Source organism: Ascaphus truei, chromosome 6 (assembly GCF_040206685.1).
Source record: "Ascaphus truei isolate aAscTru1 chromosome 6, aAscTru1.hap1, whole genome shotgun sequence".
Taxonomy (NCBI): domain Eukaryota; kingdom Metazoa; phylum Chordata; class Amphibia; order Anura; family Ascaphidae; genus Ascaphus; species Ascaphus truei.
In genome coordinates, this window is record NC_134488.1 from 94931292 (window position 1) to 94958820 (window position 27529).

Genomic DNA, 27529 nt, shown 5'->3' on the forward strand with positions numbered 1-27529 from the left:
AGGAACAAGACTGCGACTAGCGGATCTGGTAGGAGCAGATCGAGGGAGCGAGAGTTCAACTCTCCTCTCCTTGGGCCGCTGGTCAATGCGGATGCAAACCGAAATAAGGTCTTCCAATCTGATGGGTCTTTCTTGAGCTGCCAGATGATCTTTGATAGGTTCGGCAAGTCCCTGCCAGAAGGCTGCGGAAAGGGCCACATCATTCCAAGTGGTCTTGGCTGCGATGGTCTGGAATTCCAGGGCATACTTGGCGACAGATCGAGAACCCTGGGAGAGGTGGAAGAGAGAAGAAGCCACTGTGATCTTGCAACTGGGAGTATCAAATACCTGTTGATAGGTTGAGAGGAGGCAAGGATAGTCGTGCATGTTCTTGGGTCTCTGTTCCCAGATAGGAGATGCCAAAGCCAGGGCGTCACCAGTCAGCAGGGCGATGACGTACGCGACTCTAGATCTTGCAGAGGGAAAGTGAGACGGGGTTAACTCCTTGGGTTAACATTGGTTGAGGAATCCTCTGCATTCGTGGGGATCTCCCGCATAGCGGTTTGGGGTAGGCCGTCGTGGTTCCAAAACCGAAAATCAAGTCATCATACTAACGGATCACAAAAATCTCTTATACATTGAAGGCGCTCTCTAGCTGGGGTCACGACAAGCATGATGGTCACTTTTTTCCCTCGGTTTAATTTTATTATTTCATATCTACCAGGTTCAAAGAACTTGAAGCAGACGCTCTCTCCCGACAATTCCTGATGGAGGACAAAATTGAAGACCAAGAGGAGACTGTACTTCCCCCAGCATGCATAATCTCCGCAAATACCTTTGATTCTTTGTAGAACATCGTTCAAAGTTGGTTCGATATTCCTGAAGGTCTAGAAGGTCTAGACTTCCAGAGTGTTGTCTTTTCACTGCACCTGTATTTCGTAGGAAAGTACTGGAGTGGAGTGACTCCTCCAAGAGATCTGGACACCCAGGTACTATGAAAACCATTGACCTGCTGGAGCGGACATTTGGGTGACCGGGAATGTGGAGGGAGATCAAGAAATTTGTCACTGCCTGCCCTACATGTGCTCAAAATAAGACTCTCCATAACAGACCCACAGAGTTACTCCAACCCCTTCCGATTTCAGATCGTCCATGGACCCACCTATCCATGGATTTCATTGTTACTTGTCCAGAACTGGGGTCATGTGCCAATATGATGCCCACAAGTTTGCCCAGGTGCAGGAATTGAACCTTGTTTTGAAGGGTGCACCATGTTTCCTGAGCATGTGGAAAAAAACTTGGCTAACCCTGGAGCTACTTCCAAGTCTACCATTGCTGCTGCGATGTCCTACCCCAGAGGGTGTTCACTGTTCCTTGGGCACCGGGAGCGGAATATAGTTCTGCCTGAACCGCGTGCCGTTCCTGGACAAAGAGAGGACTTTTTATAACAAATGATCAAGAAAGATCACAGAAAGATTCCCTCTAATTTGCACACAGCTCAACACATCATAATAGTATCCAAGGAATAATTCCAAAATTCCATATGGGAAAACAGGTGGTTTAAAGAAAAAAATGTTTAATTATTTATGCTAACTCTTCTAAACAAAAACTTCTAAACTTATTTCTATAATTTTCTATATTCATTCTGTGATCGTTCTTGATCATTTGTTATAAATATGTTCCTTATTCCCCATGCACCGCTGTATATGTTTATGAACTATTGAATATTAAGGTTGAGCATTGGTAATTCATTCCCTACTGCACCGACACACTTTATTCGAGCAAATACCCGGTATGTACCTGGCAGATACCTGGAATGCGCCACTCCTAACCTCTGACAAGCCCCGTTGCATTTGCCTTCCCAGCCTGGGTTCATGCCTGGCTGATGGGCGGCTGATCTGTTAAATGATAATGATTAGGATTTAATAGGCTGCAATGCTTCGCGTGTCTACCAGATGGCATAAATTCATGAATTGTAATGCAGTTTATATATATATACTGTGCAGTATTGCAGCCAGCGGGAATAAAATGCTTCAATCCCTGCTTGGAAAATAACTCAATGTACTCGGGCAGAAAACAGTCACAAACCTCAATACACCCGGGTATACCCGAATTCGTGGGACTAGCCAAGCTCGAATAAAGTGTGTCGCCAGTGTATATGCAAAGAGAGGACTTACCTGTCACTGGAGCTGAGTGAGAGAGTCCGAGAGGTTCCGTGCCTCCCGGAGGGAGTCTCTTCTCTCCAATGTACCTAACGCCTGCTGCCGTCAACGTGGAGAGGGCAATGCACTGTTCTTCTGCTGCGAGTGACGACCATTGAGATGCTGATGGGACCTCGCTCATCGAAAGCTGAGTGATGGTGTATAGATCAACTGTGAGTAAAGCCTGTGTAGACCTAGGTCCTCCCACAAATTCTGGAGCTCATCATGAGGGAGCTGCGGACGTCCTTCCTTCTTCTCCACCTCCTGAGTACCGCGCAGTTGAGGAGATCTGTCCGGTTGTCTGTTTGGCCGGGGTGTTGGTGGATGGAGCCTCCTCTAGTGGGGAGGCCAATACTTCAGTTTTGCACAGCCGTGAAATTGCTGATGCCAAAGCAAATTGATATCAGAAAGTTATCGAGTCTTCTTCTACCATTTGTGGTTTGTTTTAATGCTGCAGAGACCGCGGCTGTAAGGCCTGCGGTGGGCCGTGGATGTCCTAGGGTGAAAGCTGAAACAGAACTCTTGTTTTTCTCACAGGTGGCTGAGTCTTTCACTCGGGTCTCTCCTGGTGTACTAGGATCGGTAAAGGGTGTTAAAACCGAACCCCGGGAGAAAAAGGACCTTGTGAATAATGTTGTGTTGGAACAATATGTTGATGTGGGTGAAATAACTCCTTGTACTATGTTTTCCATTAACAAACCTCTAAATCCTAGGTCCTTGTCTTGCCTTGTAGCGGAAGTATCCCCTATGTGTACTGACCATGCTGACTCAGGGAAAGCTACTCTGTATTGGTGGGAGGAAAGTAGTTTGATTGTTGAACCAAAGGAAAATATCTGCATAGAAAGGATGAAATATATGGGTGAGCAGGGAAGGAAGCGTTGCTACCCAGTTAATGTTTCTGATCATTGGGGTAAGATAGTCATGAAGCCAGATCCTGCTCATTATTATTGAAAATGCGTCATAGTGTTAATATATGCTGCCTACAGTTCACAGTTAATGTGTATACATATTATATCATGCTATGCTATAATTATGTATCCGGTTATTCCAAGATGCGTGTAATCCTGTGTTTATGCAAATATTGTTTGTGGATTTCAGTAATTTTCATTGTGGTGACGCATCCTTGTCGTTATTTTTTGGCTTTGCCAGCACTGGATGCAGTGCTCCGTTTTTCCTCTCCTTTCCCTCATCATGTGGATTTCAGTAAGCTGTTAATACTGAAAAATTGCCTCATGCCAGTGCGATGAGGATATTCAACAGAGGGAGAGTGTAGCACCCACAGCCCCCTCAGTTGTTTCACCCAGCCTGGCCCATAAGTCCTGGTAAGAACAGGCAGTGCTAAGGTTAATAGTTAGCTGGTGAGATCACATCCCCTCAGTTGCTGAGTGTAGCACTCGGCAAGCACAAGGGCTTGTAAAGTTGCAGGAACCATGTGACAAAATAAGGAGTGGGATAATCTGGCACTTCCTTATGTATGACTAAGTGGATAATGGGAAAAGTAAGTCAGTTGATCCCACACCTAGGGAAGTGAGTTACATAAGTAGCACATCATTAAATCCTTGTGTTAACTATAACGGATCTCTGGGAATAAGGGTTGTTGGCGGGAGCACCTTTTTTGCATATCATTAGCACTAATGTATCTTATAGTTAACACATGGTTATGGCTGAAAACAACATTTAATACTGTGTTACCGAGCTTTGAAGATACCGTTGGCCAGTGGTATAATTACAACATAAAGGGCCCCGTGTATTTCACTTACCTGCCGTCCCTCATCCCGCGGCGTCATTATGTCGCTGCATCATGTGACAGCACGTCGTTGATGGAGAAGGAATGCTCTCTTACAGATGTCTCACACTCTCACCCGGCCATCAGTTTAATCACTCTGTGGAAGAGCAGGGGGCCTCTGTAACCACTTGGGGGTTCATAACAAGTTACCAGGGTGGATCTCGACTCCTTCGGCTCCCTTAGATGGGCCACTGGGGTGTGCCCGTGCATCTCAAGCTGTAGTTACACCACTGTCGTTGGCACTTAATCATGTGTTAACTTACGTTAATGCAGTATTACATCAATTAAGAAACTCTGAAGATCTGGGCCTATGAGTGCGCTATTGCATGTCATTACCCAGAATTCCTATGCTGTGTGATTATGGTGTAAGGTGGATTTCTGGATCTGTCTAAGACATGTGTATGTGCTCATCAGTGTTATTTATCATTCCTGTATGGTGGAGGGTTTTTGTCATTTTTACAATCCCTTACTTTCTGTTTCAAATGCATTACTGCTTTATAAACCCATAAAAATTATTAAGTAGCTAAATGCAATATGAAGACCTGACAACTTTAACATCTCATATTGATAACATAACTGAAACTTTAACATTGTAACTGTTACAGCAGTGAAAAAAAAATCTTCTCTTTACAGCTATTACACTACATAAAGCGGGTGCATTTTAACAATACTGCTGGGCAGGAAGTGTTCTTTAATGAGTTTGGAGAACAGTCATTACGCGGAGAATATGTAAACTGGCAAGTTCTCCCTAACGGCACAAGTAGATATGTCAATCTTGGCATTTCCATGGAAGGATCTGAGTGGGGTGTTACTAGAAGTAATAACACTATTTTCTGGAGTGGAGGCTACACAGAGGTCAGCAAAATTCCTTTTGTACTGTATATACATTATCATTGTGCTAATATATATATATATATATATATATATATATATATATATATATAAAAATATATATATATATATTTTTATATATATATATATATATATATATATATATATATATATATATATATATATATATATATATATATATATATATATATATATATATATATATACTGAGTTAAGTTATGGTGGGTAAAAAAGTGACAAAAACCCTCCACAACAAAGCATATAGCAAATGGAAATATTAGTGACATGCAAATGAATATATATATATATATATATATATATATATATATATATATATATATATATATATATATATATATATATGTAGCCCTTTTTCTGAACCACCTACCTAAGGGACTACTGGTAGCTGTATAACACCTGCAGCTCCAGGAGATCTGAGCCTCCGCTAGCTGGGAGCCTGGGGTAACACTTACATACTTACACAGCGCAGCGCCTCCCCCTGCGATGGCTCCCACCGAAGGGGGAGTGGTTCCTCGCAGGACACTTAATAAACACATACACAGTAGGAATAATAACTAACACTTTACTAACACACATATAAAACATAACACAACATTATATCCTGTGTCCCTCGCACGAGGAGACACCAACCGTGACGTCCCGCCGGAAGCTTTCCCAACACCCGGTGAATCCCCCCCCAGTGTCCAACGAACCCCTTAGAATGTCCCGTACTCCTACGGAGAATCAATGGTGACTGCGCAGTCACAGTTAAGCTAGGTCCCGGTGGTGCACTTATATATTTGATACCTTCCGAGCACTCCGATGCTCGGGTCAGCAATCTTCGCAAAGGCTCAGTCGGCGACGACTCCTCCAACCGAACTCCTGCACTTGTGGACCGCTAGGGCGGTCCCCTCTGGAACACAGTCTCTGTGGACTCCAACGTGGGTCCGAACTCCGTCACGGAACTGCAGCAGCTGCTGATTCCCTAACTATCTAAGCGACGTACTATCTTGACAGGAACCCTAACCTAGGGCCTGTCCCTGTAGTACCGCAACCTGTGGGGCTTGGGGAAACTCCTAGGGCCTGCGGGGTTAATAAACTGCCCCACTCCCCTCGCTCGTCCCAGTCCTACATCTAGCTACTAACTCGCTAGTACTAACAGCGCCTGCAGCAGACACACTCCTCACACAGTCAGCCTGCAAACATCCACACACGCTGCACACACTGCACTCAGTAAATGCAGCGACAACACACAGCAACAATACACCGCACCTGGAACCCGCAGCAATAACACACAACGTACACTCAGCATCCGCGGCACACCCTGTGCCTATTTGTCAGTGCTCACAGCACTACCCGCTGTGGCACTGCCAAACCTGCACCCTCACACACCTAAGGGTGACCTCCCTATCTAGGGCCGTCCCTCTTCAGTTACCCCCTGCCCTAACAGGGATTTGGGGCCTGCCAGGGACTTGGGGAAACCTTACCTGGTGCAGGAGCCACTCACTCCCTGCACCCTTCCTTCCCCTTCCTCTTCCTCAGCCTGACTGACGTGACACAAAGCCCGCGAACTGTATCTATTCTCCCGGGCTGAGAATCCTCCAGCCCTATTGGCCACTATGAGGCACCTGGTGCCTGTCTCCCTATGCCTCCTGGGAGTTGTAGTTCCCAGGAGGCTGCTACAGCATTGGGGCCGCGTGCACGCTTCTCCCACGCATGCGCGAACGCCACATGGTCGCAGCAACCTCTCTCCCCTTTCCTGCCCTCGCGCGATCTACCTGGGGCCTTCCCTGCGCCTGCCTGTCCCTGCGCATGCGCGAACCTACGCGCAATGGCGGCGCCCTGTTCTCTGAGCCGCCCGGACCTCGGCAACGCGATCGCGGCCCTAACAACGGGCCGCTCGCGTCCCCGGCAACCGGCCGCATCAGGGAACAGTGCACGGCTCCCTGCACTAGCCCCCACCCTCGCGTTGAGCCGGCGGGTTCGTCGCTGGCTCCGGCGGCACCCGCGATCACACGGCACCCGCGGAGGGGGGTCAGGGAGGGAAAAATAACCTCGGGGCTACATATATAATAAATAGATAACTTGTGAGCATAATCACATGCCTTTCACCATTATCTTGCGTAGTTTTCCAATTGGAAGGAGCGCTGTGATGCTCACGTGAATATGAAAAAAAGAAACAATATAATAGTGCAGATGGTAATAAAAAAATATATGTATGTGATCAAGAAGTCTCTGCAATAGTTGTACTCACAAATGGTGAGATAATCTGCACTATTATATTGTTTCTTTTTTTCATATTCACATGAGCATCACAGCGCTCCTCCCAATTGGAAAACTACGCAAGATCTATTTGGACCTGGACAGTCCTTATAAAGGGTGTAGAGCTGCTTTATTTTATTTAGTTGTATTTCACACAAGATTATATATTTCACGTTTTGTTGGTGAAGGTCACATATCCCATTGTGATATCATTCTGCACTGTATATCTTTTACTTATATAATATATATTATTTCACTTTAATATTGTAGTTTAGAAGCGCCCGGTTTTCACTTTGTGTGTTTCACCATTATCACCTAGCATACAGCGCTTCCACTGCAGCAAGGGATTCTGGGAAATGACATGCAAATGAGCACACCGTGTCACCTTTTGCCTGAAAACCATTTTTACATGGAACTAATAAGCTAATGCTCGCTGTTAACACAGTTTTTAAGCACAGCATGGGATTATATGCCAAGCCAGAGAACCCACTTGCAGACATGTGTGAGGTTGATTGTACTACTTTGCAATTTTCAAGGCTGTAGGATTTACCATAGACATTTTAAGTTATGGTGGGTTAAAAAGGCGGCAAGAAACCTCCACCATTCCATGTAAAAATGGGTTTCAGGCAAAAGGTGACACGGTGTGCTCATTTGCAGATCATCTCCCAGAATCCCTTGCTGCAGTGGAAGCACTGTATGCTAGGTGATAATGTGAAAGCAACAAGCAATATAGGACATAGGAACACAGCAATAAATTCCAGCAGTAAAAAGATAAGTTGAGGGCAACTCCAAGTTACTTTAAAAAGGCTTTATTAAATCAGCTCACAATGGAAAAAAAGTGAAAAAACGCACCAACGCGTTTTATCCCGTAGGACTTTATCAAGGTCGTGAAATTAATTCATTAATGGTGAAAGGCAGGGTTGCTGACCTGTCTAAGACATGTTCCATACATGTGTTCAAAAGTGATCTTTTTATTTGCTATATGCTATACGGTGGAAGTTTCTTGTCGCCTTTTTCACCCACCATAACTTAAAATGTTTATGGTATATATATATATATATACAGGCATACCCCGCATTAACGTACGCAATGGGACCGGAGCATGTATGTTAAGCGAAAATGTACTTAAAGTGAAGCACTACCTTTTCCCCACTTATCGATGCATGTACAGTACTGCAATCGTCATATACGTGCATAACTGATGTAAATAACGCATTTGTAACAGGCTCTATAATCTCCCCGCTTGCGCACAGCTTCGGTACAGGTAGGGAGCCGGTATTGCTGTTCAGGACGTGCTGACAGGCGCATGCGCGAGCTGCCGTTTGCCTATTGGGCGATTATGTCCTTACTCGTGAGTGTACTTAAAGTGAGTGTCCTTAAACCGGGGTATGCCTGTACACTGTATGTATTGATGTACAATATTTGGTAACATAATCAATATTTCAAAAAGATTTTCTGGTTAGATATTGTGGTGTACTTGTTACCTTTTCTAGCCCACCAACCTAAAGCAGATGGGTACGCTGAAGCCAAAATAGTGTGTGAAAAAAACAATTAGTATTTAACCCCTGAACCTCAAATTCTCCTCATTACCTGCCCATTTGAGTCCATTCCAATATATTTTATTAGATTGCAACTGATAATGTGTTAAATGTCCTAAAGAAACTGAATGTTTCAAGAAAATAACACATAATTATTTAGCATATACACCAAAGTAATTCAAACAGGCGCTTTTAAACACAAGTGAACTAATAACGTGAGACAGTGAAATTATTATCTAAATTAGTGAATAAAATTGAATAAATTATAAGGTGAAAAAAATGAAGTCTCAACCTCCTAGGGAAAATGTACACAATCCCAACTACAAGTCAGCAAATCCAGGAATCACAGAATTCTAGTGAAGTTCATGAAATGTCATGTTAATCAGAAGATGTTGCACCCAACTATTTTCAGGCATTCCCGAGCAATGTGAATTTTGCCAAAATTTAGTAAAATCTAGGAAAAAAACCACTAAAAATGTTGAGAAACAAATTTGAAGACATTCTACTGATATTATCAACTTCCTTCTAAACATGATCACTAACTCAATTGGACATGTCTTGTGTTATTGTATAGTGGTCACTTGGCCTAAATAATTATGTCAGCAACTCCAGGAATTGGAGGGAGCATGTTCATCAGGATCACCCCAGAATTAGAAAAAGGCAAATATAGTGCACTTCTGTTTTCAACAGTAAGCAGGGACAAATATCGTAACTTGGCTCATATAGAGAGGCTACTTACAGACTGTAAGATGTTTAACCAGCAATGGGAGGAAGATATGTCAGCAGCCACTCAGATATCTGTAGGGTCTGGTGTATCTCCGAGAGAAGTAACAGAAAAAGAGCCGATAGTGCAGATCAATTAAAAATGTATAAGCACTAAAAACAAAACAGTATTGTACTCACATGATGTACAAGTTAAAAAGGCACATCAATCAATGGGTGAATGTGACTATTGATCCTGCCGAAGAAATGGTTAGTAAGTCATGGAGACCGTCTCTGTCTGCAAAATCCTCCCGCAGCACGGTTGCTTCGGATGGCGTCTGATGTCACATCCACTGGTCTTGCAACTGCTTCCGGATTCGCGGGGGAAAGGGACAGATGGTCGGTGGCTACCCCTCTCTGTGTCACGTGACACCAGACCCTACAGAGACCCTACAGGATCTTATCCTTCTTCTCTCATCAGGTAAAAACCATCTCTAAATCCTCTCATTGAAGCCTTTGCTGTGTGTATTATAGTACAGTATATGCAAGTGACAATGCTAGGTAAAAAATATATTTGAATGCTGTTTTCTGTCTACCCCTAATCAAATTAAGTGTTGCCACCTAGGCAGGGAACACCCTGTGTAGAAAACCATCTGTTTGAATGTGCCTCAGATGTGCTAATTAATCAGACAGAACCTAACTGTCAGGTGACTGTTTAGGCCCATATAAACCCAGGTAGAACAGCTTTAGGGCCTCATGCAGTAAGCCCCGATAAGGCTTTTTTGGCATTTTATAGCCGTTTTTTGCCCTCCTGATTCAGTAAGCCCCGATAAGTGGGAATTATCGGCAACTTTTCTTCCGAAAAAAAAAATTTCGCCAGCCGGCTGCCGATAAGCCACTTATCGAGACTTTTTTTTCCCGCCTGAATTCAGTAAGCCCCGATCAGCTTTTCGTTGCTGATCGGCAGGCCAGATTGGAGATTTTATGGCCAATCCAGCACGCCAACTAAAGTTGGCAACTTGCTGAAGGAGAAGCATCGGCAAGGGCGACACTTAGGAAAAATCAGCCCCTTTTCCTGCCTGTGATTGATGCTGGGGGTCTCCGGAGCTGATACCCGCACCGGAGCCCCCCGGCATGCATCCGAGGCAGGAAAAAGGCATTTAAAAGCCACTTCATTACCTTAGCGGCTAACCGCTAAGGCAATGAAGGGGTTAACCCACCGTGCCAGCGTTATTGTGGGTAGCGGGGATGGGTGAGGGGGGTATTTGGCCCTGGGTGTGAGTTTAGGACTTGCGGGGGGGATGCGGGGGCACTTAACCCCTTCACGACCGTAGCGGTTAATACGGTCCTGAAGGGGTTAAGGCCTCCCGCTACCCACCCGCAAGCCCTAAACAACCACCGTTGGGCTAATGCCCCCTTCACACACCCCCACTACCCACAATAATAAAAAAACACACCCCAGCCCCACAATAACGAAATAAATAAATAATTAAATAATTATATATATATATATATATATATATATATATATATATATATATATATATATATATATATATATATATATACCCAACAACACCTATACCCCCCTAACATACAGTATAGTAATGGGCAGAATGACTATTATCCACAAATGGATAATAGTGCAGTTGTCCATTTAAAATACATACACAACAATAAAGACATTAAATACATATAGCACTCACCCATGTCCCACTGTCACGATGAAGGCCATCCTCATCTTCATCCTGCCCATGCCCCATCCGCTTCTGCAAAACAAACACAAGAATTACAACATCCAAATTAATGTCCCCTAACCCCTTAATCACCATAGCGGTTATTAACCGCTACAGTTATTAAGGGGTTAAGCCACCATCACCCACATACCCTCCCCCACAAAGCCCCCCAACCACCCTCACCCAATACCCACAGGGGAGTCCTACCAAATACCCTTGGGCCTAATACCCCCTCCCCCAGCACATACAGTACAATAATGTGCCAAATAACTATTATCCACATAGGGATAATACATTATTTGGCCATTATTAAACACATTCAATACCGTTAAAATGTAAAGAAAATTGTACTAACCTCATCAATAAGAAGTCTCCGTCGCCAGCATCATCCTTGGGGTCCGTTGCCAACATTATAAATAGCCACAACATTTGAATATCATTAACATAACACTGAACCCCTTAATCACCTTATCGGGTACTAACCTGAAAGGTAATTAAGGGGTGAAGCCATCCTGCAATGCCTACAACAGTTATGCATAACATCCTCAGTGAAATAAATACCCATTGCCTAACCAAATTCCATTTAATCATTCAATCTGTAGGCTCAAATGCCTCATAAAACATTGCATTTACAGTGTATACATGTAGCATAACATGTAAACTGCATGTACACGCTGCAAATCAATGTTAACAATACAATAATCCCACTCAAATCGCCATACATCACAAGAAGTATATTATTTAATCCAATAAACTCACCATCAATGAATTACCACACATCACTTACATCCCTAAACAATTAAAATACCATCCATACCAATTACACAATGAACTAAAGCTATCCTAACAGAGAACAACTTCAAAACATAGAAAAAAGTACACCAACAATTACAATATACTAAAGCAAGGCTTTCCATATCCTACTGTACGGCCTGGAAGCCCAAAACTTACATCTGTCTAAAAATAAAATACATTTAGCACACATCAATGCATAGCCACAATGATTAACAATACAGAATAAGAAGCTTTAACAACACTATCATTTCTTACCCTGTATATATATCTGTACACATACATACAGACATACATACAGTGGGAAGAAATGATATGCATTATAAAAAATGAAAACATGAAAAAGCAACAAAAAAAACAGTTACATTAAGAACATTTCTTTATTTAACTTACCATTACTTGCCCCCACCGACTCCCGTTGATCAGCTTACTCACGAACCAATCCACGACACCATCCACGACACCATCCACGACACAATCCAGGAACAAATCCACGAACCAAACCAGGAACCAATCCAAGAACAAGTGCAGGAACCAATCCAGGAACTAAACCACGAAGAAATCCACGAAACAATCCACGACACGATCCAGGAACAGGAAACCATAAAAGAAAAAAACATAACAAATTAAACATTAAAATAATAAAACATGCCAATCAAGGGTTGTACTAGTTTTATTCTTAGTGAATCTGTATTAAAATACCTTGTTCCGGGGTCTTCTTGACGTCCGGTGCCACGCCCTGGTCTTCAATCTTCAGGAGGAGGTCCGTCCTCCTCGGCGTCTGCCTTCAAAATGAGACGACATAGGCTTTTAAAGGCCTATGACGTCACATTTGTCGTCATATGGTTCCCACGGCCCTGATTGGGCCGTGAAAACCATGTGTTTTGGCCGATGTAAAAAAATTTGATGACGTCACTTAAAGGCAATGCCAGCACAGCCAATCAGAATGGCTTTGCTGCTATTGCCTTTAAGAAAACGTCATGAAATGACACATGGCCGGACTCACATGGTAAGCCAGCCAATCAGAGCGTGGGAACTCCATCCCTACTCTGATTGGTTCAAGTACCATGTGAGTCCGGCCATGTGTCATTTCATGACGTTTACTTAAAGGCAATAGCAGCAAAGCCATTCTGATTGGCTGTGCTGGCATTGCCTTTAAGTGACGTCATCAAATTTTTTTACATCGGCCAAAACACATGGTTTTCACGGCCCAATCAGGGCCGTGGGAACCATATGACGACAAATGTGACGTCATAGGCCTTTAAAAGCCTATGTCGTCTCATTTTGAAGGCAGACGCCGAGGAGGATGGACCTCCTCCTGAAGATTGAAGACCAGGGCGTGGCACCGGACGTCAAGAAGACCCCGGAACAAGGTATTTAATACAGATTCACTAAGAATAAAACTAGTACAACCCTTGATTGTCATGTTTTATTATTTTAATGTTTAATTTGTTATGTTTTTTTCTTTTATGGTTTCCTGTTCCTGGATCGTGTCGTGGATTATTTTGTGGATTTCTTTGTGGCTTGGTTCCTGGATTGGTTCCTGCACTTGTTCTTGGATTGGTTCCTGGTTTGGTTCGTGGATTTGTTCCTGGATTGTGTCGTGGATGGTGTCGTGGATGGTGTCGTGGATTGGTTCGTGAGTAAGCTGATCAACGGGAGTCGGTGGGGGCAAGTAATGGTAAGTTAAATAAAGAAATGTTCTTAATGTAACTGTTTTTTTTGTTGCTTTTTCATGTTTTCATTTTTTATAATGCCTATCATTTCTTCCCACTGTATGTATGTCTGTATGTATGTGTACAGATATATATACAGGGTAAGAAATGATAGTGTTGTTAAAGCTTCTTATTCTGTATTGTTAATCATTGTGGCTATGCATTGATGTGTGCTAAATGTATTTTATTTTTAGACAGATGTAAGTTTTGGGCTTCCAGGCTGTACAGTAGGATATGGAAAGCCTTGCTTTAGTATATTGTAATTGTTGGTGTACTTTTTTCTATGTTTTGAAGTTGTTCTCTGTTAGGATAGCTTTAGTTCATTGTGTAATTGATATGGGTGGTATTTTAATTGTTTAGGGATGTAAGTGATGTGTGGTAATTCATTGATGGTGAGTTTATTGGATTAAATAATATACTTCTTGTGATGTATGGCGATTTGAGTGGGATTATTGTATTGTTAACATTGATTTGCAGCGTGTACATGCAGTTTACATGTTATGCTACATGTATACACTGTAAATGCAATGTTTTATGAGGCATGTGAGCCTACAGATTGAATGATTAAATGGAATTTGGTTAGGCAATGGGTATTTATTTCACTGAGGATGTTATGCATAACTGTTGTAGGCATTGCAGGATGGCTTCACCCCTTAATTACCTTTCAGGTTAGTACCCGATAAGGTGATTAAGGGGTTCAGTGTTATGTTAATGATATTCAAATGTTGTGGCTATTTATAATGTTGGCAACGGACCCCAAGGATGATGCTGGCGACGGAGACTTCTTATTGATGAGGTTAGTACAATTTTCTTTACATTTTAACGGTATTGAATGTGTTTAATAATGGCCAAATAATGTATTATCCCTATGTGGATAATAGTTATTTGGCACATTATTGTACTGTATGTGCTGGGGGAGGGGGTATTAGGCCCAAGGGTATTTGGTAGGACTCCCCTGTGGGTATTGGGTGAGGGTGGTTGGGGGGCTTTGTGGGGGAGGGTATGTGGGTGATGGTGGCTTAACCCCTTAATAACTGTAGCGGTTAATAACCGCTATGGTGATTAAGGGGTTAGGGGACATTAATTTGGATGTTGTAATTCTTGTGTTTGTTTTGCAGAAGCGGATGGGGCATGGGCAGGATGAAGATGAGGATGGCCTTCATCGTGGCAGTGGGACATGGGTGAGTGCTATATGTATTTAATGTCTTTATTGTTTTGTATGTATTTTAAATGGACAACTGCACTATTATCCATTTGGGGATAATAGTCATTCTGCCCATTACTATACTGTATGTTGTGTATTGCTGCTATGTTTATTGGGGGCATTTGTCCCCAATAAACATGCTACTATGCGTTAACCCCTTCATTGCCTTAGCGGCTATCCGCTATGATAATGAAGCAGCATTAATGTATTTTAATAATATTGTGCGGAAGCAGGAGGCCCCCTGAGCTGACGCGCATTTATTTGTGGCTCAGAGACCCCCTGCCTCCCGAGTTACAGGCCCCGGTTTGGGCCATCGGTTACAGTGTGGACGCCATGTTTATTGCGGGGACGCTATAAACATGGCGGCGACACTGCCACCCGATGACACATACCGGGGCCTGTAACTCGGGAAGCAGGGGGTCCCTGCTCCACAAAGCAATGCGGTTCAGCTCAGGGGACCCCCTGCTCACTGTACAGTATAATTAAAAAGACATTCATGCTGCTTCATTACCGTTGCACATAGTCGCCAAGGTAAGGAACGAGTCTTTATTGATGTGTGTGTGTTTTATTTATACTGTACATGTGCAGAGGGTCTCCGGAGCAGAACCGCGTTGGTTTGAGGTCCGGGGACCCCCTGCCCCCCGAGATACAGGACCCTTTATGGGGTGCCGGTATCCCTCTGGTTTGTTTACAGGTCGCGGTCACGTGATCGGGACCTTAAACGCCGAGGGATACCGGAACCTCATAAAGGGGCCTGTATCTAGGGGGGCAGGGGGTCCCCGGACCTCAAACCAACGCGGTTCAGCTCCGAAGACCCCCTGCACATGTACACTATGAGTAAAAGTTGTTTTTAAATACTTTTTTTGTTGCCGATGTTTGCGCTGAGAGAGCGGCTTGTCTCTCTCAGCTGCAAACATCTATCGGCACCAAAGGCCTATCGGAAGGCTTATCGGGAGCCAGGCTGTATCGCCACAGGTCATCGGCAGCTTTGCTTTCGCAGTGCTTCGGCAGGGATCGGAAGGATTCGGCCCTTACTGAATACTGCGAGGGCAAATCGCCAAAAAATGGCCTGTTAGCCACCAATCCGCAACCCTTACCGAAAATGTTGGATCGGGCCTTACTGCATGAGGCCCTGAGTCTGCATGCAGCCCATATCCAAGTGGCACATTATAAGTGGCAGGACTACTGAACAACTCAAGTTTAAAAGGAAGGACAAAAGAAGTGAGGAAGAAGTGGACACCCCCATCTGGCCCTGATTCCTGCATTTGAACTATGCTAGAAAGGAGGATATCATCTATACCAGACTGCATCATTACTGCAGTGATGCTGCCTTTACCATTTATATTTGCTGTGACTTCACTTCTTCTCAAATGATGCACTTCCTACCACCAGCCTCAGTATGTCTCTAACTCTATTCATATATCAATCTCTCCTTCCTTCACCACTTCTCTGTTCACATGAACTCCTTTCTTACCTGTGCTCTCTGTCACTACACAGCTATATCCCCTGCACTAAAACACCCCTACAAATCATCCTCATACATTCTCTTTCTATCCATGCTTCTCCTCCTTGCTTCTGGGAAAATCTCTCCCAATCCTGGTTCCTGCCCTATTCCTACATGCGCTCGTCCTCGCTTGCCAATTGCAAACTCTACTCCCTCTGGTGTCAACCCCTCCAACCTCATACCCATCCCCTGCCACCCTCCCTCCTCTCTCTCTTTCTCCTGTGCACTTTGGAATGCTCGCTCCCTTTCTAACCAGTTCCTCTCTGTGCATGACTTCTTTCTCTCTCACTCTCTGCTCCTATTTGCTGTAACTGAGAACTGGCTCACTCAGTCTGACTCTGCTCTGGAAGCTGCTCTCTCTTATGGTGGCCTTTCCTTCTCCCACACTCCGCGCACTGAAGGCAGAGGTGGAGGCGTGGGGCTCCTGGTCTCCTCTCCCTGCCGTTACGGAACCCTTCCTATTCCTCCATCTCTTGCGTTTCCCTCCTTTGAGGCTCACACTGTAAAGATTTTCTCTCCTCTCCCTATCCATGTGGCGGTCATCTATCGCCCATCTACCTATACTCATCCCCCTTCTGCCTTTGTCTCTCACTTTGAATCCTTGCTCTCTTTCTTTCTCTCCTCAGACTCCCCTGTTCTTCTCCTTGGGGACTTCAATTGCCATATTGATCACCCCTCTCTCCCTTGGGCCTCCCACTTTCTTTCTCTAACCTCTTCTTTTGGCCTTCAACAGTGGACTGCAGCCAGCACCCACAAGGATGGCCACTACTTAGAACTGGTTTTCACTAAAAACTTCTTTCTCTCTCTGATTTCTCCATTTCCCCTTTTCCTCTCTCTGACCATCACCTCATCTCATTCTCTCTATATCGCTTCTCCCCTTCTCACCTCCATCTACCCTCCGGTTCTGCAGAAACCTGCGCTCTATTCACTTACCTGATCTTGAGACCACTTTACGCTCCTCCCGCGCCTCTCTCAGCTCTGCTGCAGACCCTGACAACCTGGTCAGGAACTACAACTCTGCCTTGTCCTCCTCTCTTGATCTACATGCCCCGCTTTCTCTCTGTGGCACTCGCCCTTCTAACCCTAGACCCTGGATAAATTCCCACACGCGCATGCTGCGTTCCTCCACTCGTTCCTCTTCCTTCACTACAAATTTATGCTATCCTGTTTCAACTCTGCCCTCTCGCAAGCTAAACAAGCCTGTTTCAACTCTGCCCTCTTGCAAGCTAAACAAGCCTACTTTTCTTCACTAATCAACGTGCACAAGTCTAACCCACGCCGACTGTTCTCTGTCTTTGATACTCTACTCAAACCACCCTCAGCTGCCTCTCCTTCCTCCATCTCCGCTCAGGACTTTGCTGACTATTTTAAGGAAAAGGTGGAATCCATACGTCAGAACATCCCCTCTGTTTCTTCCTCCCATCCTACACTTCTTCCTAACTCTCCTCCTGCCTTCCTTGACTCTTTTTCCACTGTCTCAGAGGAGAATGTGTCGCTGTTGATCGCCTCTTCTCCCTCTACCACTTGCCCTCTTGACCCCATTCCCCCCCATCTCCTAAAACCTCTTGCTCCTACTATAATCCCTACACTCACACACATTTTTAACTCCTCCCTCTGCTCTGGAACTTTTCAATCCTCCTTCAAACATGCAACAGTCATACCATTACTCAAAAACAGCAAGCTTGACCCTACCTGTCTTTCTAACTATCGACCTGTCTCCCTACTGCCTTTTGCTTCTAAACTCCTTGAACGTCTTGTATTCCCTCGCTTGCTCCATTTTCTCAACACCTATTCTCTCCTAGACCCTCTACAATCTGGCTTCCGCACTGCTCACTCCACGGAAACAGCCCTCACTAAAATAACTGACGACCTCCATGCTGCCAAAGACAGAGGTCATTACACTCTGCTCATATTACTCGACATCTCTGCAGTATTTGACACCATGGACCACCCTCTTCTCCTTCACATTCTCTATACTCTTGGTGTTCGTAACAAAGCTCTATCCTGGATCTGATCCTACCTCTCCCATCGTACTTTCTGTGTCTCTTCTGCTAACACCTCTTCCTCCTCTATTGATCTCTCTGTGCGGGTACCACAGGGCTCTGTCCTGGGACCTCTTCTCTTTTCTCTGTACACACTCTCTCTAGGTGATCTAATGTTACGCTGTGCTCACCACGGACAAGCAGGGACCCCGAAACTGAGGTGAGATGTGTAACAACTGCACCCACAGCTACGGGGACACGCCTGGAAAGTGAAAATAGGCATCTGGAACCGTCTGGGAGTGTAAGATAGAGTAAGATACTTGCCAGACGAGAAGGGAGGTTCTAGAATATAGTTGGTACCGAGAGCATGGGGGCCAGAGCCGGGAGATAGGTCGGAATCTGCAAGCCGAGGTAAAGGGGTTTGGGGAGTCCAGGAGGTCAGGGTGCAAGCCAAGGGTCGAAGTCCAGAGCGGGTCCACAGCCAAGCCGGTACGGTACACAGGGGATCACTAGAGAAGACAAAGAGACAGGAACTGAGGCAGGCACGACCGTGGGTAACACAGGTCACACAAAGCTATGCTCAGCCAAAGAAGGAATGGCTGAGCAAGGTATAAATAAGAGGAGGGACCAATAGGAAGAGGGAGAGTGATGAGGGAGCAGCCCCAGGGAAGATAGGGATTGGTGAGAAGGATATTGCCACAGCTGTGCTAGATGTGAAACTTGTGGGCGGTGCACGCGCATCAGGCGTGTGCGCCGCGTGGGAGAGACGTGCGCGGCCTGAGCTGGGGGCGGGTCCTGCTCCTGAGGGAGCACGTAAAGGTCCTCGGCTGTGTGCGCGAATGCGCGCGTTCAGTTGCCGCCGCGGGAAGCGGAGGAGAAATAAGATCCCGCCCGCGGCGGCGACGAGGAGGCAGAGCCGGAGCGGAGGCAGGTAAAGTCACGGGAGGAACCCCCTTAGAGAGAGGTGTTCCCCCGGACCTTACACCTAATAACATCTTTTGGGTTTAATTATCACCTCTATGCTGACGACACACAAATATACTTTTCAACACCTGACCTTACACCTGCTGTACAAACCAAAGTTTCTAAATGTCTCTCTGCTATATCCTCCTGGATGGCCCTCCAAACTCAACATGGCTAAAACAGAGCTCCTCATACTGTACTTCCTCTCAAACCTGGCCCTACTACCTCCTTCCACATTACTGTTGGAACTATGATCATTCACCCAGTAGCCCAAGCACGCTGCCTAGGGGTCACACTCGACTCCTCTCTCACATTCGCCCTTCACATTCAAAACATTTCTAAAACCTGTCGCTTTTTCCTCCGCAATATAACAAAGATACGACCTTTCCTCTGTTGCTCGACTGCTAAAACTCTGACTCAGGCCCTCATTCTCTCCCGTCTTGATTACTGTAACCTCCTGCTATCCGGCCTTCCTGCCTCTCACCTGTCTCCCCTACAATCTATCCTAAACGCTGCTGCCAGAATCACTCTACTCTTTTCTAGATCTGTCTCGGCATCTCCCCTCATGAAATCCCTCTCCTGGCTTTTGATCAAATCACGCATCTCACACTCCATTCTTCTACTCACTTTTAAAGCCTTACACTCTTCTGCCCCTCCTTACATCTCAGCCCTAATTTCTCGTTATGCACCATCCAGACTCTTGCGTTCTTCTCATGGAAGTCTTCTTTCTACCCCCTTTGTATCTAAAGCCCTCTCCCGCCTTAAACCTTTTTCACTGACTGCCCCACACCTCTGGAATATCCTTCCCCTCAGTACCCGACTAGCACCCTCTCTATCCACCTTTAAGACCCACCTTAAGACACACTTGCTTAAAGAAGCATATGAATAGCACTGTGGATATTCTGAACACATGATACATAAAGCTTGGCCCCCTTCAGACGCACTTACCAGAACTCCCTCCTACTGTCTCTGTACGTTCTCCCTACCTAACAATTAGACTGTAAGCTCCTCGGGGCAGGGACTCCTCTTCCTTAATGTTACATTTTTGTCTGAAGCACTTATTCCCATGTCCTGTTATTTATATTATCTGTGTATTATTTGATTACCACATGTATTACTACTGTGAAGCGCTATGTACATTAATGGCGCTATATAAATAAAGACATACATACTGTGACAGAAACCAGGGGATGGTAATAAATTCCATATACAGGGCTCCCAGGATACTGAACAGTTTCTGTCCTGTCTAGGCTGAACAGGGCAGCCTCGTGGTACATGCACTCCATTCCACAGTTTGTCTGCTGCCTGTTTTCTGTCACCTGTCATGCTGATTAGAGATCAGGTATATAAGACCTGTTTCCGGTTTCCTCTCCCCCTCCCCTTGAGCCTGGAGGCTGGAAGGCTGCTGAACTACAGAGGGGGGGAGAAGCCTCTTCCCCAAACAGGTTCAATCATTCTGTTCATTTGTCTAAGACTGCAAAGGTACTTATTTTGTTGGTGGAAGTGGACAAGCCACTTCCAACCCTGAGTCAGGGAATATCTAAGTTTAAGTTATCGCTCAGATGAGCAGCTTTTTGTTTGGCTTTGTTTTCTGTTTGCACTGTGGCAGTCTCACTGCCTGGGACTAAATAAACCAGGCATAGCCTGTTTAAAGGAACAGTACGTGACGTCTCATCATTTAACCTACCCTAAAAGACCGTGTTCTAACAGTCCCGGACAGACGGCGGAGCCCCGGAGTAAGCCGTTTGTCACATATGGTGGAGAATGCGGGCAGAACACTAAAAGGTCTGCGGGTTAAAGAACTTTAAAAAAAAAGTATTTTTTCACTCTCTCCAAACAAGATGGACGACGTGGTGAGTGCGCTGGTACGCAATGTCGCTGTCCAGAAAGACGCGAATGAAGCCCTGCAACAGGCGAATAAAATCCAGCAAGAGACTAATGCAAGCCAGCAAGAAACAAACCGCTTGCTGAGAGAGGGGCAACAACGGTTCACCCAGGGCTTGCAGCAGGAACTCGAGATCCTGAGGGGGACTATCAGTAACCTTCCTCTGGCAGAGGCAGCCCCAGTCCCGAAAATGACCAGGGCAAGCCACTACCTTCAGAAGATGGGACCCTTGGATGATGTGGAAGCCTATCTTCTCACGTTTGAATGCACGGCACAGAGAGAGGGATGGCCAGAAGCTGTGTGGGCTGGTCTAATCGCACCCTTCCTAAGCGGCGAACCCCAGAAGGCTTACTTTGATCTAGAGTCAGCCAAAGCTAACGTCTATGCAAAATTGAAGTTCGAGATCCTCGCCCGCCTAGGCGTAACCACGGCTGTTCGTGCACAAAGGTTTCACGCATGGTCCTTCACGATGGATAAAGCCACCCTAAGCCAGATGTATGACCTCATCCACCTCGCCCAGAAGTGGCTACAACCCGAGATCAACTCAGCAAGCCACATCGTGGAACGGTTGGTCATGGACCAGTTCTTGAGGAAACTTCCCTCTGCCTTACGACGTTGGGTCAGTCGGAGTGACCCCCACAATGTGGATGAGCTTGTGGCCCTCGTAGAAAGGTACAATGCAGCAGAATAGCACTGTGGATATTCTGAACACATGATACATAAAGCTTGGCCCCCTTCAGACGCACTTACCAGAACTCCCTCCTACTGTCTCTGTACGTTCTCCCTACCTAACAATTAGACTGTAAGCTCCTCGGGGAGGGACTCCACTTCCTTAATGTTACATTTTTGTCTGAAGCACTTATTCCCATGACCTGTTATTTATATTATCTGTTAATTATTTGATTACCACATGTATTACTACTGTGAAGCGCTATGTACATTAATGGTGCTATATAAATAAAGACATACATACATACATACTGTGACAGAAACCAGGGGATGGTAATAAATTCCATATACAGGGCTCCCAGGATACTGAACAGTTTCTGTCCTGTCTAGGCTAAACAGGGCAGCCTCGTGGTACATGCACTCCATTCCACAGTTTGTCTGCTGCCTGTTTTCTGTCACCTGTCATGCTGATTAGAGATCAGGTATATAAGACCTGTTTCCTGTTTCCTCTCCCCCTCCCCTTGAGCCTGGAGGCTGGAAGGCTGCTGAACTACCTTAAAGAGCATGTTACGCCGGGCGGTCGATAAGGATGGGAAAAACGTGGATTGTTTGTTACCATACCTGTTATTTGCCATTAGGGAAGTTCCTCAATCATCCACAGGCTTCTCCCCGTTTGAACTATTGTATGGCCGACACCCAAGGGGCTTACTGGATATAGCCAAAGAGACTTGGGAACACGAGGTTACTCCTTACAGAAGTGTAATAGAGCATGTTGCCCAGATGCAGGACCGCATTGATGCAGTCCTACCCATAGTGAGGGAACACATGGAGAAAGCTCAAGAAGCACAGAGGAATACGTATAATAAGGGTGCTAGGGTCAGAATTTTTTTTCCAGGTGATAGGGTACTAGTTCTGGTTCCCACCGTGGAGAGTAAATTCCTTGCTAAATGGCATGGGCCATATGAGGTCTTGGAAAGAGTGGGAGAAGTAAATTATAAGGTAAGACAGCCAGGTAGGAGGAAACCTGAGAAAATTTACCATATAAACCTACTCAAGCCCTGGAAAGATAGAGAGGTCTTGTTAACCCTAGTACCCCCAGGTCCGTCAGAGAAGCAAGAAACTGACCCAGAGGTTAGCATAGCTGAAACCTTGTCCGTGCATCAGAAACGAGAGGTCCATAATTTAGTGAGAAGAAACAAAGAAGTCTTCTCTACACAGCCAGGTAGAACTAGCATAATTGAACATGACCTAGTCTCTGAACCGGGGGTCCGAGTTAACCTTAAACCGTACCGAATCCCAGAGGCCAAGAGAGAGGCTATAAGTTTAGAGGTTAAAAAAATGCTAAAACTAAGCGTAATTGAGGAATCCCAAAGTGGGTGGAACAGCCCTATAGTTTTAGTCCCAAAGCCAGACGGTACAACAAGGTTTTGTAATGACTACCGGAAACTAAACGCAGTGTCAAAATTTGATACTTATCCTATGCCCAGGGTGGATGAACTTGTTGAGAGACTGGGCAAAGCCCGATATCTCACAACCCTAGACCTAACAAAAGGGTACTGGCAGGTTCCCCTCACAGAAAGGGCAAAAGAAAAAACAGCCTTCTCAACCCCAGACGGCCTCTTCAGTATAAGGTGCTGCCTTTTGGCTTACATGGAGCTCCCGCCACATTGCAAAGAATGATGGATAAAATTTTAAAACCACATGCTCGGTATGCTGCCGCCTACCTAGATGATGTGGTAATCCATAGTGAAGATTGGCAGTCCCACCTTCCAAAGGTCCAAGCTGTGCTCGACGCAGTTCGGTCTGCCGGACTAACTGCTAACCCCGCTAAATGCACTATTGGTCTGGAGGAGGCCAAGTATCTGGGGTATTCTATTGGTAGAGGGTTACTCAAACCACAAACACTCAAAGTAGAGGCGATACAAAATTGGCCAAGGCCAGTTACAAAAAAACAAGTAAGGACCTTTTTGGGGTTAATTGGCTACTATAGAAGGTTTATTCCCAATTTTGCAACTAAGGCAACCCGACTAACCGACCTCACAAAAGCAAGAGGACCGCTAATGGTAAAGTGGTCCCCCGAAACCGAACAGGCCTTTAGAAGCCTGAAAGAAGCTCTCTGTGCCCAACCAGTGTTGGTCACACCTGACTTCTCCAAAGAGTTCGTAGTCCAAACCGACGCATCTGAGGTAGGGCTGGGGGCGGTACTCTCCCAGGAGTCTCAAGGTGAGGAGCACCCCATCCTTTATTTAAGTAGGATCCTTAATCCCCATGAGAAAAATTACTCCTTAGTCGAGAAAGAGTGTCTCGCAATAAAGTGGGCTGTAGAGACGCTCAAATATTATCTGTTGGGGAGAAAATTCTGGTTAGTCACAGATCATGCACCCCTTACCTGGATGTGTCAAAACAGGGAGAAGAATGCTAGAGTGACCAGGTGGTTCCTAAGCTTACAACCCTTTAAATTTTCTGTGGAACACAGGTCAGGGCACAAACATGGCAATGCCGACGGGTTGTCAAGGATGCACTCCCTAATATCCATGGTCGCTCATCCCTCGAGGTCTGAGCTGGGGGGGAGGATATGTGACAGAAACCAGGGGATGGTAATAAATTCCATATACAGGGCTCCCAGGATACTGAACAGTTTCTGTCCTGTCTAGGCTGAACAGGGCAGCCTCGTGGTACATGCACTCCATTCCACAATTTGTCTGCTGCCTGTTTTCTGTCACCTGTCATGCTGATTAGAGATCAGGTATATAAGACCTGTTTCCTGTTTCCTCTCCCTCTCCCCTTGAGCCTGGAGACTGGAAGGCTGCTGAACTACAGAGGGGGGAGAAGTCTCTTCCCCAAACAGGTTCAATCATTCTGTTCGTTTGTCTAAGACTGCAAAGGTACTTATTTTGTTGGTGGAAGTGGACAAGCCACTTCCAACCCTGAGTCAGGGAATATATAAGTTTATGTTATCGCTCAGATGAGCAGCTTTTTGTTTGGCTTTGTTTTCTGTTTGCACTGTGGCAGTCTCAGTGCCTGGGACTAAATAAACCAGGCATAGCCTGTTTAAAGGAACAGTACGTGACGTCTCATCATTTAACCTACCCTAAAAGACCGTGTTCTAACAGTCCCGGACAGACGGTGGAGCCCCGGAGTAAGCCGTTTGTCACAATACATACCTGAGTGGCTGCTGACATATCCTCCTCCCATTGCTGGTTAAACATCTTACAGTCTGTAAGTAGGCTCTCTATATGAGCCAAGTTACGATATTTGTCCCTGCTAACTGTTGAAAACAGAAGTGCACTATATTTTCCTTTCTCTCATTCTGGGGTGATCCTGATCAACATGCTCCCTCCGATTCCTGGAGTTGCTGACATAATTATTTAGGCAAAGTGACCACTATACAATAACACAAGACATGTCCATTTGAGTTAGTGATCATGTTTAGAAGGAAGTTGATAATATCAGTAGAATGTCTTCAAATTTGTTTCTCAACATTTTTAGTGTTTTTTTTCCTAGATTTTATAAAATTTTGGCAAAATTCACATTGCTCGGGAATGCCTGAAAATAGTTGGGTGCAACATCTTCTGATTAACATGACATTTCATGAAATTCACTAGAATTTTGCATAAATAGCAATATACAGTACAGTATACAGAGCAATGTGACTTCATGTTTTTTGCTTCCATGTTGGAGTTTGTAATGTACATTGACCCTTAATCCTTGGCAAATCATACTATTTCTCTCTTGCTAACTATAGGTTCCTACATCCATATGCAGTGAGAGATGCCCTCCAGGATACAGGAAAGCTCCTCAGAAAGGGCAGCCAGTCTGCTGCTTTGACTGTATGTTATGTTCAGAAGAGTTTAGCAATGAAACAGGTAAATAACAGTAAAATGTGTAGTACTTGTTTCCTCTCACACCTACTGTATCTTACACATACAGTATGTCTGTGCTACTAACCTTCTGAACTAATACTTTAGATACATTAATACTGCACTACATAACATAAAGCATCACATTTGTAATGGAGTCATGGAGACATTGACTTTAACAATCTACACAACAAATGACACATCCAAAAAAATTTCAAAGTCTTCGGGTGTCATTTACCGGTTTAACTTGAAGTTCCCAATTGCAGCAACAGCATGGATTTTCCACACTGGTTAAATTTTACATTGTCAGGCAGTGTTAAGTAGCTCAATACAACATATGCCTCCAAGCTGACACTCTCAGTCCAAGAGAGTTGTGCTGACTTAGGTCATCAAAAGCACAAAAGCACAAAAGCACAGTAAAGAATAAACTTCTAGAATGAATAAAGGAAAATGTAAAAAAAAAAAAAAAAAAAGGATTTACACTGTCTGGATGCTCTCTTCTCTAACACCTCAACATATTCAATGTAAATACTTACAATTCTCATGTGTTAACCATTGTTCAACTTGGAATCTTCATTCATCTATCAATCATTCAGCATGACTCTTAAAAAGACATGGAACCCCAGTTTAAACTAAAAATGATCTTCCATTAACACAATAACCCCATTTAACACAACATAGCCCTGATTATCCCTTACTTTACCAGTTTCTGTGTGACATTAGATGTATGTGGCCATATTAAAGAAAACAATGCTTATAACATATGATATTTCTCTGCATTTAGATTCAACAAGCTGTATGAAATGTCCTGATGGAATGTGGCCAAATGAAAAGCATGATGGCTGCAGGCTTAAATCCCTGGAGTTTCTGTCCTATGAAGACCCGTTAGGTGGCACGCTGGCCTCTCTCTCAATCGTGGGTGCTCTCCTCCCACTGAGCATCCTAGTGATTTTCTTGAAAAACTCTGAAACTCCAATTGTCAAAGCTAATAATCGGGGCCTTAGTTATCTCCTCCTTGTGGCCCTAATTTTTTGCTTCCTCTGTTCTTTGTTGTTCATCGGTCATCCTCTTAATATAACCTGTATCCTTAGACAAATTACATTTGGGATCAGTTTTGTACTGTGCATTTCATGTGTTTTGGGGAAGACCATCATGGTGGTGATCGCCTTCAACTCCACTCAGCCAAAGAGCAACAGACCAATATGGCTAAATTCTAGAGTCCCAAATGCACTTGTACTTGTGTGCACAGCTATACAAGTGATTATATGTATTAGTTGGATTGCACACTCTCCCCCTTTTCAGAATATTGACAGAACATCTAAGCTAGGAACAGTAATTGTCGAATGCAATGAGGGAGCACTAGTGGCCTTCTGGTGCATGCTGGGATATATGGGACTTTTAGCCACTTTGAGTTTTGTAGTAGCTTATTTAGCAAGAAAATTACCAGGCAGTTTCAATGAGGCCAAACTAATCACCTTTAGCATGTTGATATTTGGGGTGGTTTGGGTCTCTTTCATCCCTGCTTACCTCAGCACCCGAGGGAAAAACATGGTGGCTGTGGAAATATTTGCCATTTTGTCTTCATGTAGTGGATTATTGGTATGTATATTTATACCAAAGTGTTATATTATCATACTGAGACCAGAGATGAACAATAAAGAATTCCTTACAGGAAAGAGAAGGGCTCAGAAAAATAAACTAAAATGATGATCCATCTCAGTGGTTTACATGGTAACATGTACATTTATTGTAACAAACCAAAGGCAGGACCAGCACTCTCTGTCTCACAGTTAAAGATCCTGAAGAACACCAGTGTAGTGAAAATGAACAATTTTTAATGACACTAGCAATAAACTGAAATTATAGCAACAATAGCCAATGTGCCAATGAGAAAATTAA

The 27529-nt window shown here is 44.6% G+C and overlaps 1 protein-coding gene across 1 annotated transcript in view; it reads left to right on the forward strand.

Moving 5' to 3' along the window:
- The window catches only part of LOC142498133 (extracellular calcium-sensing receptor-like), a 49904-nt gene extending 22495 nt beyond the window's left edge, over positions 1-27409 (forward strand). The window contains exons 6-8 of the mRNA XM_075606640.1: positions 4600-4821; positions 25516-25636; positions 26415-27409. Of these exons, the coding sequence (XP_075462755.1) occupies positions 4600-4821; positions 25516-25636; positions 26415-27337 (1266 nt within the window). The 3' untranslated portion in view covers positions 27338-27409. The remainder of the gene's footprint in view (positions 1-4599; positions 4822-25515; positions 25637-26414) is intronic.
- The last annotated feature ends 120 nt before the right edge of the window (positions 27410-27529 follow it).